This window comes from Dermochelys coriacea, chromosome 10, assembly GCF_009764565.3.
Source record: "Dermochelys coriacea isolate rDerCor1 chromosome 10, rDerCor1.pri.v4, whole genome shotgun sequence".
Lineage (NCBI taxonomy): Eukaryota > Metazoa > Chordata > Testudines > Dermochelyidae > Dermochelys > Dermochelys coriacea.
This window is the reverse complement of record NC_050077.1, coordinates 55,051,870-55,070,797: the sequence shown is the minus strand read 5'-3', so window position 1 is coordinate 55,070,797 and position 18,928 is coordinate 55,051,870. Positions and strand designations below refer to the sequence as shown.

General features: G+C 41.4%; 1 protein-coding gene across 4 annotated transcripts in view; it reads right to left on the bottom strand.

Moving 5' to 3' along the window:
* The window catches only part of OTUD7A (OTU deubiquitinase 7A), a 257,682-nt gene that overhangs the window by 51,077 nt on the left and 187,677 nt on the right, over positions 1 to 18,928 (bottom strand). For all 4 annotated transcript variants that reach the window (XM_038420849.1, XM_038420848.2, XM_043493746.1 and 1 more), the window contains 3 exons: positions 12,431 to 12,532; positions 10,461 to 10,588; positions 3,195 to 3,307 (listed from right to left, as the gene is read on the bottom strand). In XM_038420849.1, coding sequence (XP_038276777.1) covers positions 3,195 to 3,307; positions 10,461 to 10,588; positions 12,431 to 12,532 — 343 coding nt within the window. The remainder of the gene's footprint in view (positions 1 to 3,194; positions 3,308 to 10,460; positions 10,589 to 12,430; positions 12,533 to 18,928) is intronic.

The window sequence follows — 18,928 nt, the reverse complement described above, 5'->3', positions numbered from 1 at the left end:
TTCATGTTAAATCCTAAAGCTATAAGGAATCCAATTACATTTGTGCAGTAAGGATATTTAATTATTATATAAACAATATTGTTTTATTTCCTTAAGTAATATCTAAAAATCTAATTTATTCTTTCCATTTTTACTGAAACCTCTTTATACTTCAAATTAAATATATGCCGGTAGTAAGTTACACAGAACTTGGTCTTACTCTAACCCTCATCAAGTACCACAGTATGCTCCAATATGCTAATTTAATTAAAATGTACATAATTATATTGACAGAGATGGCCACCGAGGGAGCCAAAGTATGAGGGCTGTACCCACTTTCATTGTCTTGTAATGAAAATATTTTCCAATAACTACCCATCTCACACAGTTTCATTCAACCTCCAGAGTTTAAATCAAAGTAACTGCAATCAACCACGCTCTTGCAGAATGAATCCAGAGGAACAGACTTGGAAATCAGGTAAGAAAGGTCAGACAAGGCCTTAGAACTTGATGTGTATGCTCTGATGTGACCTCTCTAGCAACAATCCCACTGTTAACTTCAACAGGACAAAAGAGCAAATCAATTTCAATTTGAGAAAACTATATTTAAATAATTTTCTGGCTTGATAATATTATTTATATTACAGATGAATTATAACTGTTTACAGAGACAGAAAAAATAAACTATATCAAGCTCTGCAATATAAAGGTTCATTATTTTCATTGAGGGCTTTTGGTAACATGGCATCAAAGTTCAAGTAGTGTGTAGATTTCAAAAGGTCTTATGAGACTACAACTATCTATTGTAGTGTATTGTCTTATATAAACAAACAAAAAATCCTTTTGTTTTTCCAAAAAAAACAAAAAAATCTGGGTACTTTGGAATATGTTTTATCACAACTGACTTGCTCTGTAGGGCCAAATTCTGGCCCTGGCTTATATCCTGTGCCACCCAACTGCCTTCAGAACATAATTAGATTTTTTAAAGTGTGACATGTTCTGTGATAATACATTGCTTCATTTGTGAAAGCACGTGGCTGTTTTGAGTTAAATTCTCTGCAACCCAGTTCACTGCACTGGGGGTTTGCACAGGTGTAAATGAGGGAAGGATTTAGCCTGATATGCACAGTATAGAATACATACAAATTTAATGTCCAAAAAAAAAATCTATTGTTCATTTCTTATCTGAACATGTAAAATATTTGTATGTAGTTTGGACAGCTGAAAGCTCAGTCTGATTTGGGTATTTCCTTTCCAATTAGACTGTATTAGAAGAGCAATGGTCTAAAAATAGACACTGTTGACAGTTAATGACCATTGTACACTACCAACAATGCTCTTAGAAGGTTTGCTGCCTGTGAGCTACAAAGCAAGAGATCTGCAAGAAGTGTGCCAGTACCGGATACTGGTTTATCCTTTATCACAGGGGTGGCTAACCTGAGCCTGAGAAGGAGCCAGAATTTACCAGTGAACATTGCCAAAGAGCCACAGTTATATGTCAGCAGCCCCCACACCTACTAACCCCCTCCAGCTCCCAGTGCCTCCCCCCCACCGGCAGCCCCACCAATCAGTACCTCCTGCTCCCTGCCTACGCCTCCTGCCTACCACAATGAGCTGTTTCGCAGTGCACAAGAGGCTCTGGTGGGGTGGGGAGAGGAACGAGGGTATGGCAGGCTTGGGGGAAGCGGTAGCAGGACCTGGGGCAGAGTAGGGGGTTAAGCAGTGAGCACCCCAGAACACATTGGAATGTTAGCGTCTGTAGCTCCAGCCCTGGCATCAGCGCCTATGCAAGGAGTCACATATTAACCTCAGTAGAGCTGCATGTGGCTCCAGAGCCACAGGTTGGCCACCCCTGCTTTATTGGCTTCTCCAGTTCATTTCAAATGTCTTTCATATTTACTACTATAGAATTAAATTCAGTCTCCCTCTTCCATTAGAAAATAGGCAGCCAAACGAGGCTCTGAATCCCACTTCTCAAAACCCCAAGAAGTTCACTCTGTAGGTCCTCTGTGGCACTGATCCTAGTGGCAGGGACATGGTACTTTCAGATTAGAATCCAGAGTAGCAGCCGTGTTAGTCTGTATTCGCAAAAAGAAAAAGGAGTACTTGTGGCACCTTAGAGACTAAAATTTATTAGAGCATAAGCTTTCGTGAGCTACAGCTCCCTTCATCGGATGCATTCCGATGAAGTGAGCTGTAGCTCACGAAAGCTTATGCTCTAATAAATTTGTTAGTCTCTAAGGTGCCACAAGTACTCCTTTTCTTTTTTCAGATTAGAATGTATTCCCGTATTAACAGTCTCCTATGCACCACTTTTGATGAGATTACTCTTGCTTGTGGTGAAAGTAACCTCCATAAGTGCTGACTAACTTTCCCCAGGTCAGCCATCTCAGCAGGGCACTATAGGACCAAGACCCTTTAATGACCTGTTGAACCAGCTGGCACCTCTCAGATCCAAATATCACTTAGTTCAAGTTCTGTGCAAGTCAAAGGCCTTGCCTTATTTTGAACAACACAGTTATGGACAAACATAGGAACATAAGAAATAGGACTGGAAGACACCCCCTGGATCGAGTACAATTCCCTGCTATCACTGGCAAACCCACCATATAATCTCGATTAGACAAGCCGTTACTGTAAAAAAAAAAAATTAGGAATCTGACATAAGGCGTTGTGAAAAAGATGAGAAATGAGCACCACCACTTTATCACCTTCTAAAACAATCGAGGGATTCTCTGATGGGAGTCCTGAAGATCCTTTTATTTTCTACCCACCTCTACTTTCCATGCATCAACACCAAGGTCCAGGTAATGGCTATTTTTCTGGCTGGTGTTTAATAACCCAGGGACATCATTGTTGAATGATGAAAGGCACACGCCCTCCATCTCCCTGGGTCTGGACTCTACTGCCTCCACACTACCTCCAGAGAGCAAGAAACTGGGGCTTATGGAGCCCTGGTTCTTCTGCATGGCTGCACAGACAGGTACCTTGGAATTATCTGACCAGCTTGAATCAATCATTGTATTCGGAGACTGCAATGAAATGATGGGCACTATTACAGAGTAAGTATTCTAGCGTACAACATGAAAAATGCAACAGTTAGATGAATGATGTTCCATGAAATTCCTCATTTATTTGTACTACTCTAGTGCATGCGCTAGTAATACCATCCAACAGAAGCAAAAGATAAAAGAATCTGTTACAATGCAACTTACCCACCACCCATGCCTCCATTTTTGCCAAAATGAGTGCGAGGTTCACTTGAAGCCAGTTTAAGCAGTTCATTCCATTCCCGTTCCCACTCTTCTTCTGTATAAACTAAACCCGACTAGGGGAGAGAAGAGTATATTTCAGGATAGGATGTTAAAAATATCACCAGTATCAGACAGTAGACATCATGACCCACTAACATACGTTGTGTTTCATTTATAGTGCTATTTGAATAAGACATGCAATTGCCCTGGGATATTACAGTATCACTTTTTCAAATCAAACAGCACCAAATTATCAAAACGGATCAAAGATGGCTACTACATTTTGGATAAAATTTTCAGATGGAGGCTCTCAATTTGCTTCTGCAAAAGTGCCCCATGCAATTGTTTAACTGGGTAGCTGGGCATCCAGTCATCTCACATGCATGTGACATTCCTTCCATTTTGGTTCTCAGGTTCCAGTGCCATTGTGGACCTTTGATCTTATTACTGACCAATGACTATTCATTGTCACTCAGGGGAAATTCATAGTAATTCATGATGACAATGACTGCTCCATGGGCCAGTGAAAGAGTGAGCGGGTGAGAGTAACTCTATAGCTTGGTGGATAGGGAATTCAGCTAGCGTATAGGAATTCCAAGTTCAAGTCCTCGCTAACCAATGACTACTTGATACAACATGGAACAGCTTTAATGGGAGAGACTGCGAAAGCCACATACCAAACTCTCATAGTGGTGAGGGCCCTCACCAGTAATATAGGACACTTAAGTTCAAATTCTTTCTCCATATCAGACAAAGGAGGTGAGGTGGGGGAGGGGGAGTTGAATCCAGGTCTCCCACATCCCAGGAGAGTACCAAAACCAGTGGTTAAAGGTTAAGGGAATTTCTTCCCTCCACCAACATTTTGTGAATTTAGTCCTCCTTTGCTTTTGTCAAAATGCCTGACATTTTTTGTCAGGTCAAAATGAAATGTTTTGTTTTGGCATTACTAACATTTTTTCAGTTCAGTCAAATTTCTTGAACTCTACACAAATTTGCAAATAGTTTTGGTTCTACTGACATGGCATTTTTGGTGACTAAACGATTGAAATTTTTTTTGCCTTGCTCTACTTTGAACATCTTCCTTCATAGGCCAGGGACAGCAGTACTTGTGACACCTTCTCTCCCACTCCCCTGAAGATTGGAGGGAGAGATTTCCGAAGGCACAAAAGGCAGTTTTGTCCATTGTGTTTTCAGGCAGACTAGAGAATGCCTAGCCAATGATAGCTCAACTGTCTCCCATTGACAGGGTCAGGAAGGGCATACAAGATTCTTATTAGTGCTGTAATTCAGTTCTGCAGCTCTGATTACTGCTGCTGCCAATAGCAAGCAGGGAAAATACATATATGAATAGCACAAATACCAGCCAAAACTATCTGGTCATGTTCAGCTAGCTGTGTATGGCCAACATTTATGCTGGAATACTTGGAAAGTTATTGATTTAATTCATCTGCACTATGTCTTGCCGTTGATGGAATGCCATGTGAGCATAAATTCTCGCACTGAGAGAAAAGAAGAATGAACCTTAGAACAGCACCTCACAGCTTTGAATGCAACAGCAGCTAAGCTATCCAAAGGTGCTGTTACTCAAATTTCTAGAGTTTTCTTGATTTTCTTTCAACAGCCTAATTAGAACTGGTGCTGGTGAGATCCAGTTCTGCTCCCCTGTGCTTTCCAGGTAGCAAAGCAATGCCAGCAGCTCCCCGATGAGCTGATATAAAAGAAGAATTCTGTATCCCCCTGTATCACAGGCAGAATGACTTTTTGTTGAAGTGAAAGGGCCTTTCTATTTAAAATTTTGGATGTGTGTAGATAAAGGCAAGAACTAAATCCTAAAGCTAATTACCTTTGTGTTCAGCAATTGGCCACATGATTTCACATTTGTCATGACTATGTTGGAGGAATTGCTGAACCTCCTCACTGTGGTCAGGTGAGCAGAGGCACGCACCAAAGGGCAAACCCTGCTCCTGCACTCAACCTGGGAAACTGAGTTGGGTGCTGCTGGAAAGGTTTGAGCACTGGGTGTGAAACGGTTCCATGGGAACTTTGGAAGGGGATGAAATATCGTTAGCAGAGCTGCTCAACAGCAGCCACTGCATCAGAGACTGCAGTAGTCCCTGTGGTTTCTGTGCCTCTGCTGCAGGAGTAAAAAGAAAAGGAGTACTTGTGGCACCTTAGAGACTAACAAATTTATTAGAGCATAAGCTTTCGTGAGCTACAGCTCACTTCATCGGATGCTCACGAAAGCTTATGCTCTAATAAATTTGTTAGTCTCTAAGGTGCCACAAGTACTCCTTTTCTTTTTGCGAATACAGACTAACACGGCTGCTACTCTGAAATGCTGCAGGAGTATGAATGTAAATAGCTGGTGGATCTGCATAGTTGCAGAAAACACAGGCCTTAGTCCTTCCTTGGCAAACTCCACTGCTGATCACCCCTACCCTCTGCAATAGTGGAGCCCATGTGAGGTCTCCAGATATCTGGCCCCATTGCTAGTGGATCTGCATACCAATGGGGGAAGGCTTGGCCCTCAAACAGCTTTTTCCAGCACATATTTGGATACAACATTTTTTTGGGGAAATTATGAGGTGTCTAATTTACTCTACTTGAGGATTACAGTTAAAATACATATTTCAAAATATGGTCAAATTTTCCCAGGGTAGAGATTTGGTCCTTAACTGATATTTTCTTTTCTTTCATGATTTAATCTACAGTTTTTTTGTAATGTAATTTTCAGTAGATAATTAGGGCTGTCAATTAATCACAGTTAATGAATGCAATTAACACAAAACAAGTTAACTCGATTACAAAAATAGTCACAATTAATCACAGTTGCAATTGCACTGTTAATAATAGAATACCAATTTAAATTTATTATAAATATTTGTGGATGTTTTTCTACATTTTCAAATATCTTGATTTCAGAATACAAAATGTATAGTGCTTACTTTATATTATTTTTGATTGCAAATACTTGCACTGTAAAAAAACTGAAGAACTAGTATTTTTCAATTCACCTCCTATAAGTCTACTCAGTCCTACTTCTTGTTCAGCTAATGACTCAGAAAAACAAGTTTGTTTACATTTATGGGAGATAATGCTGCCTGCTTCTTATTTATGTCATCTGAAAGTAAGAACAGGCATTTGCATGGCACTGTTGTAGCTGGTGTTGCAAAGTATTTATGTGCCAGATGCGCTAAAGATTCGTATGGCCCTTCATTCTTCGATTTGTAGGCTCTAAAGTTTTACATTGTTTTGTTTTTGAGTTCAGTTATGTTAAAAAAAACAAACTTTTTTTAAATCTCACAATTAATTGTGATTATTCTTTAATCATTTGACACCTGTATAAATAATATATTTAAATTTGGAGCCCCAAATATTCAGCAAAAAGAAAAGGAGTACTTGTGGCACCTTAGAGACTAACAAATTTATGAGAGCATAAGCTTTCGTGAGCGACAGCTCACTTCATCGGATGCATTTGGTGGAAAAAACAGAGGAGAGATTTATATACACACACAGAGAACATGAAACAATGGGTTTATCATACACACTGTAAGGAGAGTGATCACTTAAGATAAGCCATCACCAGCAGCGGGGGGGGGGGGGGGGAAGGAGGAAAACCTTTCATGGTGACAAGCAAGGTAGGCTAATTCCAGCAGTTAACAAGAATATCAGAGGAACAGTGGGGGGTGGGGTGGGGGGGAGAAATATCATAGGGAAGTAGTTTTACTTTGTGTAATGACTCATCCATTCCCAGTCTCTATTTAAGCCTAAATTAATTGTATCCAGTTTGCAAATTAATTCCCATTCAGCAGTCTCTCCTTGGAGTCTGTTTTTGAAGTTATTTTGTTGAAGGCTAGCCACTCTTAGGTCTGTGATCGAGTGACCAGAGAGATTGAAGTGTTCTCCAACTGGTTTTTGAATGTTATAATTCTTGAAGTCTGATTTGTGTCCATTCATTCTTTTACGTAGAGACTGTCCAGTTTGGCCAATGTACATGGCAGAGGGGCATTGCTGACACATGATGGCATCTATCACATTGGTAGATGCGCAGGTGAACGAGCCTCTGATAGCGTGGCTGATGTGATTAGGCCCTATGATGGTATCCCCTGAATAGATATGTGGACAAAGTTGGCAACGGGCTTTGTTGCAAGGATAGGTTCCTGGGTTAGTGGTTCTGTTGTGTGGTTGCTGGTGAGTATTTGCTTCAGATTGGGGGGCTGTCTGTAAGCAAGGACTGGCCTGTCTCCCGAGATCTGTGAGAGTGATGGGTCGTCCTTCAAGATAGGTTGTAGATCCTTGATGATTTTTTGGAGAGGTTTTAGTTGGGGGCTGAAGGTGATGGCTAGTGGCGTTCTCTTATTTTCTTTGTTGGACCTGTCCTGTAGTAGGTGACTTCTGGGTACTCTTCGGGCTCTGTCAATCTGTTTCTTCACTTCAGCAGGTGGGTACTGTAGTTGTAGGAATGCATGATAGAGATCTTGTAGGTGTTTGTCTCTGTCTGAGGGGTTGGAGCAAATGCGCTTATATCATAGAGCTTGGCTGTAGGCAATGGATCGAGTGGTATGATCTGGATGAAAGCTAGAGGCATGAAGGTAGGAATAGCGGTCAGTAGGTTTCCGATATAGGGTGGTGTTTATGAGACCATCGCTTATTAGCACCGTAGTGTCCAGGAAGTGGATCTCTTGTGTGGACTGGTCCAGGCTGAGGTTGATGGTGGGATGGAAATTGTTGAAATCATGGTGGAATTCCTCAAGGGCTTCTTTTCCATGGGTCCAGATGATGAAGATGTCATCAGTGTAGCGCAAGTAGAGTAGGGGCATTAGGGGACGAGAGCTGAGGAAGCGTTGTTCTAAGTCAGCCATAAAAATGTTGGCATACTATGGGGCCATGCGGGTACCCATCGCAGTGCTGCTGATTTGAAGGTATACATTGTCCCCAAATGTGAAATAGTTATGGGTGAGGACAAAGTCACAAAGTTCAGCCACCAGGTTAGCTGTGACAGTATCGGGGATACTGTTCCTGACGGCTTGTAGTCCATCTTTGTGTGGAATGTTGGTGTAGAGGGCTTCTACATCCATAGTGGCTAGGATGGTGTTTTTAGGAAGATCACCAATGGACTGTAGTTTCCTCAGGAAGTCAGTGGTGTCTCGAAGATAGCTGGGAGTGCTGGTAACGAAGGGCCTGAGGAGGGCGTCTACATAGCCAGACAATCCTGCTGTCAGGGTGCCAATGCCTGAGATGATGGGGCGTCCAGGATTTCCAAGTTTATGGATCTTGGGTAGCAGAAAGAATAGCCCAGGTTGGGGTTCTAGGGGTGTGTCTGTGCGGATTTGTTCTTGTGCTTTTTCAGGGAGTTTGAGCATAACTATTTCACATTTGGTGACAATGTATACCTTCAAATCAGCGGCACTGCGATGGGTACCCGCATGGCCCCACAGTATGCCAACATTTTTATGGCTGACTTAGAACAACGCTTCCTCAGCTCTCGTTCCCTAATGCCCCTACTCTACTTGCGCTACATTGATGACATCTTCATCTGGACCCATGGAAAAGAAGCTCTTGAGGAATTCCACCATGATTTCAACAATTTCCATCCCACCATCAACCTCAGCCTGGACCAGTCCACACAAGAGATCCACTTCCTGGACACTCCGGTGCTAATAAGCGATGGTCACAAACACCACCCTATATCGGAAACCTACTGACCGCTATTCCTACCTACATGCCTCTAGCTTTCATCCAGATCATACCACTCGATCCATTGTCTACAGCCAAGCTCTATGATATAACCGCATTTGCTCCAACCCCTCAGACAGAGACAAACACCTACAAGATCTCTATCATGCATTCCTACATCTACAATACCCACCTGCTGAAGTGAAGAAACAGATTGACAGAGCCAGAAGAGTACCCAGAAGTCACCTACTACAGGACAGGCCCAACAAAGAAAATAAGAGAACGCCACTAGCCATCACCTTCAGCCCCCAACTAAAACCTCTCCAAAAAATCATCAAGGATCTACAACCTATCCTGAAGGACAAGCCATCGCTCTTTCAGATCTTGGGAGACAGACCAGTCCTTGCTTACAGACAGCCCCCCAATCTGAAGCAAATACTCACCAGCAACCACACACCACACAACAGAACCACTAACCCAGGAACCTATCCTTGCAACAAAGCCCGTTGCCAACTCTGTCCACATATCTATTCAGGAGATACCATCATAGGGCCTAATCACATCAGCCACGCTATCAGAGCCTCGATCACCTGCGCATCTACCAATGTGATATATGCCATCATGTGCCAGCAATGCCCCTCTGCCATGTACATTGGCCAAACTGGACAGTCTCTACGTAAAAGAATGAATGGACACAAATCAGACGTCAAGAATTATAACATTCAAAAACCAGTTGGAGAACACTTCAATCTCTCTGGTCACTCGATCACAGACCTAAGAGTGGCTAGCCTTCAACAAAAAAAGCTTCAAAAACAGACTCCAAGGAGAGACTGCTGAATTGGAATTAATTTGCAAACTAGATATAATTAACTTCGGCTTGAATAGAGACTGGGAATGGATGAGTCGTTACACAAAGTAAAACTATTTCCCCTATGGTATTTCTCTCCCCCACCCCACCCCCCACTGTTCCTCTGATAGTCTTGTTAACTGCTGGAATTAGCCTACCTTGCTTGTCACCATGAAAGGTTTTCCTCCTTTCCCCCCCCTGCTGCTGGTGATGGCTTATCTTAAGTGATCACTCTCCTTACAGTGTGTATGATAAACCCATTGTTTCATGTTCTCTGTGTGTGTATATAAATCTCTCCTCTGTTTTTTCCACCAAATGCATCCGATGAAGTGAGCTGTCGCTCACGAAAGCTTATGCTCTAATAAATTTGTTAGTCTCTAAGGTGCCACAAGTACTCCTTTTCTTTTTGCGAATACAGACTAACACGGCTGCTACTCTGAAACCAAATATTCAGGTGACCCGAAACCAGCCTTAGATTTTGTAGGTGTAAGGCTATGCACATGTAACTTTTTGGGTGTACACATTCATCTGCTTTTGCATTCCTGATTTTCATGCAGAAATATTTGTCTATGTGTGAAAAATAGATTCACAAGGAATTTGGTAAGAGCAAAAGCTTTTTCATAGAACCTCAGAGGTAGGAATAAAAATGTTGCCCTAAATTATATCAGCTACACAATGGTTGAAACTCTCTAGGCCACACATACCTCTTTATTCTGTTGTGTCTGTTGCCATCTCCATCTTCTCTTCAATGCTTCCCTTTCAGCTCCACTTCTCATCATGGTGTAGAGTGCTTTACGTAACACAAGGTCCCTGTCATGAAATCCCCACATCCCTAGAGCGCAAAAATGCACCGAACAACAAAGATCTAGTTATGAAATAGAAACAATCAGTTGCATGAAACAAATATTGCTCAAAAAAAAGTGCACATTATAAATCTTCTTACTAGCTAATGATTCCTATTCATTACTTTCAAGCTTTCCTAATGAAAATTGTCAGCCTAAATAGGCTAATGAAGAATAATGCTGAATTCTAGCAAAGTTTAAAGTCTGGTTAAGAAATGACTACGGCTTTGAGTTGTCTGGTAATTTTGTTTTTGCATGACTTCAATGTTGCTATAAGGAAATGAACATTCAATTCTTCATTTTAGCTCCAGAGTTAATTGAATGTGCAGGCATCAGAGTGCTAAGGATAACGACAGGCACTTGTGGCTATCTCAAACACAGACACCCACAGGCTTGAACTGTCATACAGCAGAGATGATACATGTCCACTGGTATTTAAATCCCAGTAAAGAGACAGGCACGCATGACTATTGCAAGCCTAAAAATACAAGCAGCCACAGGCTTCCAAACTCTTAAGATAACAAAAATATACGTCTTCATGTACATGAGAATAGTAACCTATAATAAAACGGAGTCAGTTCTCACCATGACAAGGACCCATAGGCAGCCATGTTTAATTTATTATGCTGCCAGCCATTGGCATTAAATATTTTTGTTCCAAAGTGTGCAAGTCAAAATGCCCTGACCAATTGCTATAAATAATTTACAATCCCTTGTAGCTGAGATGAATTGGATAAACACTATTTATAGAAGACACTTTGAGAGTATTCAAATCTGTTATCTTGTTATTTCTTACTTTATGTTTCAAAAAGTAAATGACATTGCAAAATGATTACGAAATAACCATGCTTTTAAGAGAAAGGTCACTGAATCTTACTGGTGCAATATTTCAGCACAAAAGTCATTATTAGGAAACAAACAGCATATTAGACTTCCAAGTGTGGAGTCACAGGGCTTTTTTTTGGTGCCCTTTGTACTAAACTTTGCAGTGGCTTTGAATCAATGGTAAATACATAGGAAAGAGTGTAATTTACCTTAATCTCTCTCACCCATACAATTATCCTTTCCAAAGATGGGACACCAAGAATATTTGCATTTGTAGTTTTAATGATAGTAGGATGCATGTTTAACAAACACCAGAGGATTATGGGCTTGAACCTATGTTTAGGATGCAGCCAAAATCCCGCGGAAGGCAACAGTTTTGCCTGCACCACCAGGACTGAAGGATCAGGCCCATTATAGAAAATGTACCTAGCTTAGAGGCTAGGTTTTATCTTGTTGTTTCAACTCCGTTTTAGAAAGCAAGCTGAAAACTTTTACCTTCATCATGGAAGCTGTATAGATACTTATCACAAACATTGCTACAGGGAGAAGCTGAAAAATAGAGTGTAGCAGCCTTATATAAAGGTATGTTTACACTGCAAAACCTTCCTCCAGAAACAAAGAAAGAAAACCCCCCCAAAAAAACCCCACAAAAAAAAAACAGTGACCGAGTGTATTAGAATCCAGGTCAAATGACTCAGGCACGGGGGTCTCACACTACAGGGCTAAAAAGGGACCCTCCCTACTTGATGGGTTTCAGATTCTGGGCTTCAGCCCAAGCAGGACGTCAATACTGCTATTTTTAGCCCCACAGCATGAGCCCAATTCAGTTGACCTGGACTCAGACTAGCTGCTGCAGGGTTTTATTTGCAGAGTGGATGTACCTAAAGAGGCACCCTTTTAGCAAAAAGCCTTTGCACCCAAAAACCTTTGATGGAATAAGGAAAAATAGCAAACCTTCAAGAAAAGGTTTTATATAGCAGAAGCAGCTAATCCAGACATTCCCTTACCTAATGAGGCAGCATGTAAGAGGCAGTTTCCATCACCTGTTGTAGCCAATGGAAGAAGACGTTTGCAACTTGTACACACTGTGGACCACCAGTTCAGTCGACCTGTAAAGAAAGTGTCTGTTAAAACAGGACAGTATGTGTTAAGGCAGGTTGAACGCACATATGCAGGAGGATACAGGGATGATGGATAACTCTGGAGGTTTTCAGAACCAATTGCAAGTCCATCCTCCCCATGTAACCCTACTCGCAAAACCAGAAGTTGAAGAAAGGAAGAAGTTGTGATAGGAAGAGATGGTGGGGAAATCACATTGAAAACATTCCCCAAATATGCCCAAAGGTGAAAGGAAATACAGCAAAGCAAGAGTATTTTGGATTAAATTTTTTATGCTATCCTCAAATACTGTTTAATTTGATGGTCATTGGCATTATATAAACAGAAGACAGACTACATTGTTACAAAAAACACCTAAAGACAAAAGCATTCCACTTGTGTTACTCAGACAAAAGCAAGTATCCTAGGTAAGTCAGATCCAGTATACAAAGGTTGTTTTTACTTTGACTAAATGCTGGAGAATGAATTAGTGGAATGTTTTCAGGCCTGATTTTCCTCTCTCTCACACTAATGCAAATTATGATAAGTCAATTGAAATCAGTAGTTATACCAATGTAGAATGATTGTAAATGAGAGCAGAGTCCAGCCCACGGTCAATATTTTTATTTAGCTTTTCACCTTTTACAAATATTAACTAGTTTATCCCTGCAATACCCTATGAGGTAGATTTTGCAGATGGTAAAAATGAGATACAGAGATGTTAAGGGCCATATTATCAAAGGTATTTAGACACTTAAATATACAAACAAGCTCCTAATGTGATTTTAAACAGCATCAAAGCAGGTTAGGCACCTGCTCAAGCACTTTTGAAAATCCCACTAGGTGCCCATCTGCATCTTTAGACACCTACATACCTTTGAAAATTTGCCCCCAAGTGACCTAATTAAAGCAGAGAGGGCGAGCCAGTGTCAAAGCTATGACTAGAAACTCAGAATTCCTGGCTCACAGATTTGTGTATGCCAGCTGGGTGGAGCATGTTTTCAGATATTCTCTCTTTTGTGTATAAATGGGCACATTTATGTTCTTTATGTAAACAAAGGGATCAGAACTAGTTATTGTAAAAACACTATGGGGCAGGTGATTACTAATAATTTGTTTAGTTTGTGCATTTCCCCACATCCTTTTTGAAAGGCTGTCAGTGGGAAAATTGCAATTAATACCATAGGTAATGAAGTCAGCAGTTGGTGGCTGATCAATCAATTAACATGCTTATAATGTCTTTTCCTGGCTTTATCCTCTCCTCCTTCTGGAAATGATACTGATGAGATGAGCAGCAATTTGGATAAGGAAATTCTTTTGCACAAATCAGTGGCATGATTTTCCCACACCACTATTTTTGCATGTTATAACAATGTATAGCTATTTTAAAATAGCTTTCTTTAAAAATACTACATACACACAATCCATTTGCAAGAGAAGATGAAAAAAATATCTATAGTATTAGGATATCTGGCAATGCTTTTAAAATTAAGGCTCAAAAATTCGATATCATGTAATCAGACGGTTATTGCCTGTTAAATGTTATTACTACAAATAAATATACTGAAGCTTGCTTGCAGTAATAGAAGCATACAAACACCACATGCAATAGTTTTAGTGAGCATTAATTAATGTGTCTTTAATAATCAATTATTTCATTATCAGGCCATATCTATCTAATTAAAATTAGAATTAAAAAACATTCAGGACTAAGTTACTGTACAAAATACAATAAATGTACTGTAGATCGATTACTAAATGAATTTGGTAATCCTACATGAATTCAACAACCCAAACCAGTCTCTTCAAAATTAAATGCGCATTTGAGTAGCTTAATTAAAAGAGCCACTGGATAGCTTTGGGAGAAACACTGGAAATAACGAGTTATTGTTTTTAGCAACTACTGTTTCTATGGGCTGTGAAATAACAACCTGTCACCTGCCTTGTACAGAATATTTTGGATTAAAACAACAGTGATAAGTTAAAGCACTTAAAGTAGACTTACAAACACCTAAAACATGCAAGACCTATGTATTTCTTAAGGGACGGCTCAATTGCATTTCAACACAGACCAGGAAACTGCTAATTTAAAACCCTAAAGTTTGGTGTTCATAAATGTTTACAGTAGATCTAGGGGCATTTGATTACCATTAGAGGACATCTCTGTAGATTGATAGTCATTCCATCCATCAATAGCCATTCCTTCTATGAGCACAAAGTGCTCTCTCTTTTCAGTCAGCTTGTGGCTATTATGATTTTTCAGTTGATATTAACAAGTCTGTGGTTTATGAAATATTGACACGTCTGCATCATATTTTGGCAATAAAGAGGCCTTTAATAGAAACCACTGCACTGCTATTCTTTCAACCTAACCATTACATTCATCTACGTATTACATGGATTTTGGGGAGGGAGTTAGAAAAGCAGCTTAAGCAAAGTCCCATATGGAAATGGGTATCTTTCAGACCGGTTTATTTCTGTTTTTGCAAGACAGTATTAAGAACAAGCTAGACTTCTCTCTCTCTGTTGTAATGTATTCAGTTTGTGTTCCATTCAGACACCACCAGATGCCACCACTTGCACCTTCACAGTTTATTGGTTTCATAATAGATGTATGTTCAGCTCCCCCTTTCTCAAATCTTCACAGTTGGACTCATCTTCTGAGAGGGGCAGTTAAAGGCTATGATAGTGCCACACTTGACTCACTTGTAGCCAAGGGTGCTGGAACAATTTTTATAGTGAGGGTGCTGAGAGCTATTGAACAAAACTGTAAACCCTGTGTATAAGGAAACCACTTCAACTCAGGGGGTGCAACAGCACCCCCCACACTGCTAGTTCCAGCACCTCAGTGCTTGTAGCCAGCCACTGTGGTCATCCTGCCTCCGGAATCCTGCCTCTTTTGCCTCTGAATTTTTGTAGGTACAAAGCACCACTTAGCAGTGGCTTTTTAAGCAGAACTATTATCTGGTGAAGTACAATAGCCAAAATTATACTAATAGCTCTACCGCTCTTTTGGAAACCAACTCCTTGAGAGTAAACATGACTTGATAGAGCGCTCAGTAGAAGCTTCACAGGATCATTGCTCATTTCGTGACTTATTTAAAACTTTATCTTGGACACTAACTGTCACAGGGTAGCCGGTCCCTGTGGACAGGTTAAGCCCAGGGTCTCTGGACCAGATCAGGTGACTCTACAGACGTTGTAGGCTTCAGAATGACACAGAGTGACATTCCCAAAATTTTATCATATGGATTACAGAGGTGTCCAAGTTGTGGCCCAGCAACCACTTGTAACCCTCAAAGCTGACTGTTAAGAAGAAAGTATATTTGACGATGAATTGGAAAGCAATCTCGAGCCATAACCTAAGACTATTCTGGCTGCTCTGTTTCCTGATTCTTTGCTGGGCAGTAGGCACCCAAGGGAGAGAGAGAGAGACAGACAAGAACTAACCGCCTCTTCCTGAGCCTAGAGGAATGGCTAGCAAAGTATCCCTTCCCCATACAGCTATCCTGGGTAGCTGAGTAAAAGGGAAAAAGAGGAGAAGCAACAACAAGTTCCTTGGGGATTGTTCTAACTTGTACCAGCCACCAGCTGACCCCTGAGAACACACATGGGCCAGGGATGGTCTAAATGTGCTTTGGACTCTTTCCTTCTTACCTCCAATACACCCCTTTCCAAAATGACCATTGCACCATTGGCTGCAGAGAGGGACATGTTAAGACTAGCTACGTCCAAGATGTGCCTACTGGGACTCTTGTTGCTTGGGGAGATTAGCAGCAGAAGACCTGCGGATGGTTTCAGCTTCATTTGCATTGCCTGAGTAGCCCAAAGCAAATGCAGAACAAGGCAGGGAGTACATTCCACAGTATTGGTTTGGAGCCTCTTGAACTTTCTGAAATTATATGTTTGGCCAGCAAGCTGGAAAGACTGGGCCACAGAAGCATCCCATGATTTGATATACTGTAGACTGTAAAATGTAAGAATGTATTAGATGTGTAATCATAATCCTTGATGTCCTCTCATACAAAACTCCATTAAAAATGCAGACACAAGATCAAAATAGGCAACAAAATGGACGGTTTTAAAAGACTGACCTTTACACAGACTAATGTGCTGTTGCTTTCAACTTTATTGAGGTGCATTATGAAATATCCCTTACCCACTCTATTGCAAGGTCATTGCTACACATAGGAGCCGTCCTAATTCAATGCAACAGTTGGAATGTATGATATTAAAGAACCTCTATGGAGAGAGAGGGAGAGAGAGAACTATGCCTCAGTTACATGTTCCTGCCCTATTTTATTCTTAATTTTATATTTTCTTGGAAGGTGAAACCAGAGCAAGAAATGAAATGTGTTTACAACCTTATTTATGCAGAATTAATGTCTAGCAGCTTGCATGGACTTGATGCATCGTCGTCACTTATAAATTAAGTCTCTCAGCAGGGGGAAAGGAGGAATTACTCCTGAAGTGCCCTCAACAACACTGGAAAACAGTTTCACATTAGAGCTAGATTGCACCATGAGTCCCTCCAGGGCAAATACGGACTCCCAAATATGTAAAGTCACGACACATACATAGTAAGAAAATAAATATGAACCATTTCAAGAAACAGGCAATACATAGGGAGAATAATATAGAAGGGTAAAGGTGGGCAATTCAGTCTAGAGCAGTGATTTTCAACCTGTGGTCTGTGGAGACTTGGAGGTCTGTAGACTATGTCTAAGGGGTCTGCAAAAGGTTGTTGTTACCATAGAACATAGAACTATGAAGGTGCCGGGGTGCATCTGCAGGCACTTAGTGCAGGATTGTGACCTTGCCTTACGTATTATCATAAAATGACTGACCTGAACTTTTAAAGCTTACTATGAATGCAACCAATGAAGTGAGCTGCAGCTCACGAAAGCTTATGCTCACATAAATTGGTTAGTCTAAGGTGCCACAAGTACTCCTTTTCTTTTTGTGAATACAGACTAACACGGCTGCTACTCTGAAACCTATGAATGGTTTATTTCTTGAGGGTCTGGTTGTTTACCTTTCATCACGGCAATGAGGGAAATGATTACTATTCTGGAACTTAAAAACCCAGGATGACAATTATGTACTTTGATCACAATGAAGGTTAAGCTGTCAGGAAACCATATATAATGAATTATAATACTAAAGATAACATTTTATTGAAAATAGATAATTCGGACAACTTCCATAGATGAGCAGCGAACAGCAGAGAGGCTACCAGAGGGAGTTTGCCTGGGATCTGTCTGAGAGGAGGTACACTAAGGGCTGCATTAGGGAGGTTGTGTTGGTGAGTATCCGAGTGTCTGTTGTGGGGACAGTTTGACCGTGTGCTTGACTGATTGTTTGTTTGAAAAAAGTGTGAATTGGGAGTGCTTTGTTCCAGGTGAGCCTTGAGTGGGCCTGACTGTTATAAAAAGCCAGTCAGCTGTGAAACAGCTGAGCAGCGAACCAGAGGCTAACAGAGGGAGTTCACCCGAGGAGAGCCCACTGCGGCTTACATCTTGGCGGCTTCTCTGAGTAGTTACTACAACTCCTGAGGAAGCTCGTAGAAGGAAGGTGAGCGTTCAGCTGTTATGACCTGAACTGGATGTGCCATGTTTGTCTTTCTTCCACAGGACAGAAGCGACTTTGTCTGTACAAAGTACAAGCTGGTCTCCATATTGGAAGAGAAGGTTCAAGGTCTGAAGAAACAAGTATCGACCCTGCGTTGCATAAGAGAAACTGAAGATTTCCTGGACAGATGTCAGGATATGCTTCTACGGGCACAATGTTCTGAAGATCCAGAGCAGGCCGCGCAGCAGGGACAGGAGGACGGTGCAGATATTTGGCAGCATGTGACCTCCAGAAGAAGGGGAGCGTCCATGTACCAGCAGTGCAGAAATAGGTAAGCAACCGTTTTCATGTTCTCTCCACAGGTACTAATGCGGAAAGTGGACTAGATGATACATCTAAGGAAAGGGAACACAAGGAGACTCTGCCGATTGAAAGGCATGAGATGCACTGTCCTAGCGATGGGGGTTCCACGATCACTGCTCCGAAGAGGAGGCGGCGGGTGGTGGTGGTCGGGGACTCTCTCCTCAGGGGGACTGAGTCATCTATCTGCCGCCCCGACCGGGAAAACCGAGAAGTCTGCTGCTTGCCAGGAGCTAGGATTCACGATGTGATGGAGAGACTGCCGAGACTCATCAAGCCCTTGGATCGCTACCCCTTCCTGCTTCTCCACGTGGGCACCAATGATACTGCCAAGAATGACCTTGAGTGGATCACTGCGGACTACATGGCTCTGGGAAGAAAGATAAAGGAGTTTGAGGCACAAGGGGTGTTTTCGTCCATCCTCCCCGTAGAGGAAAAGGCCTGGGTAGAGACTGTTGAATTGTGGAAGTCAATGA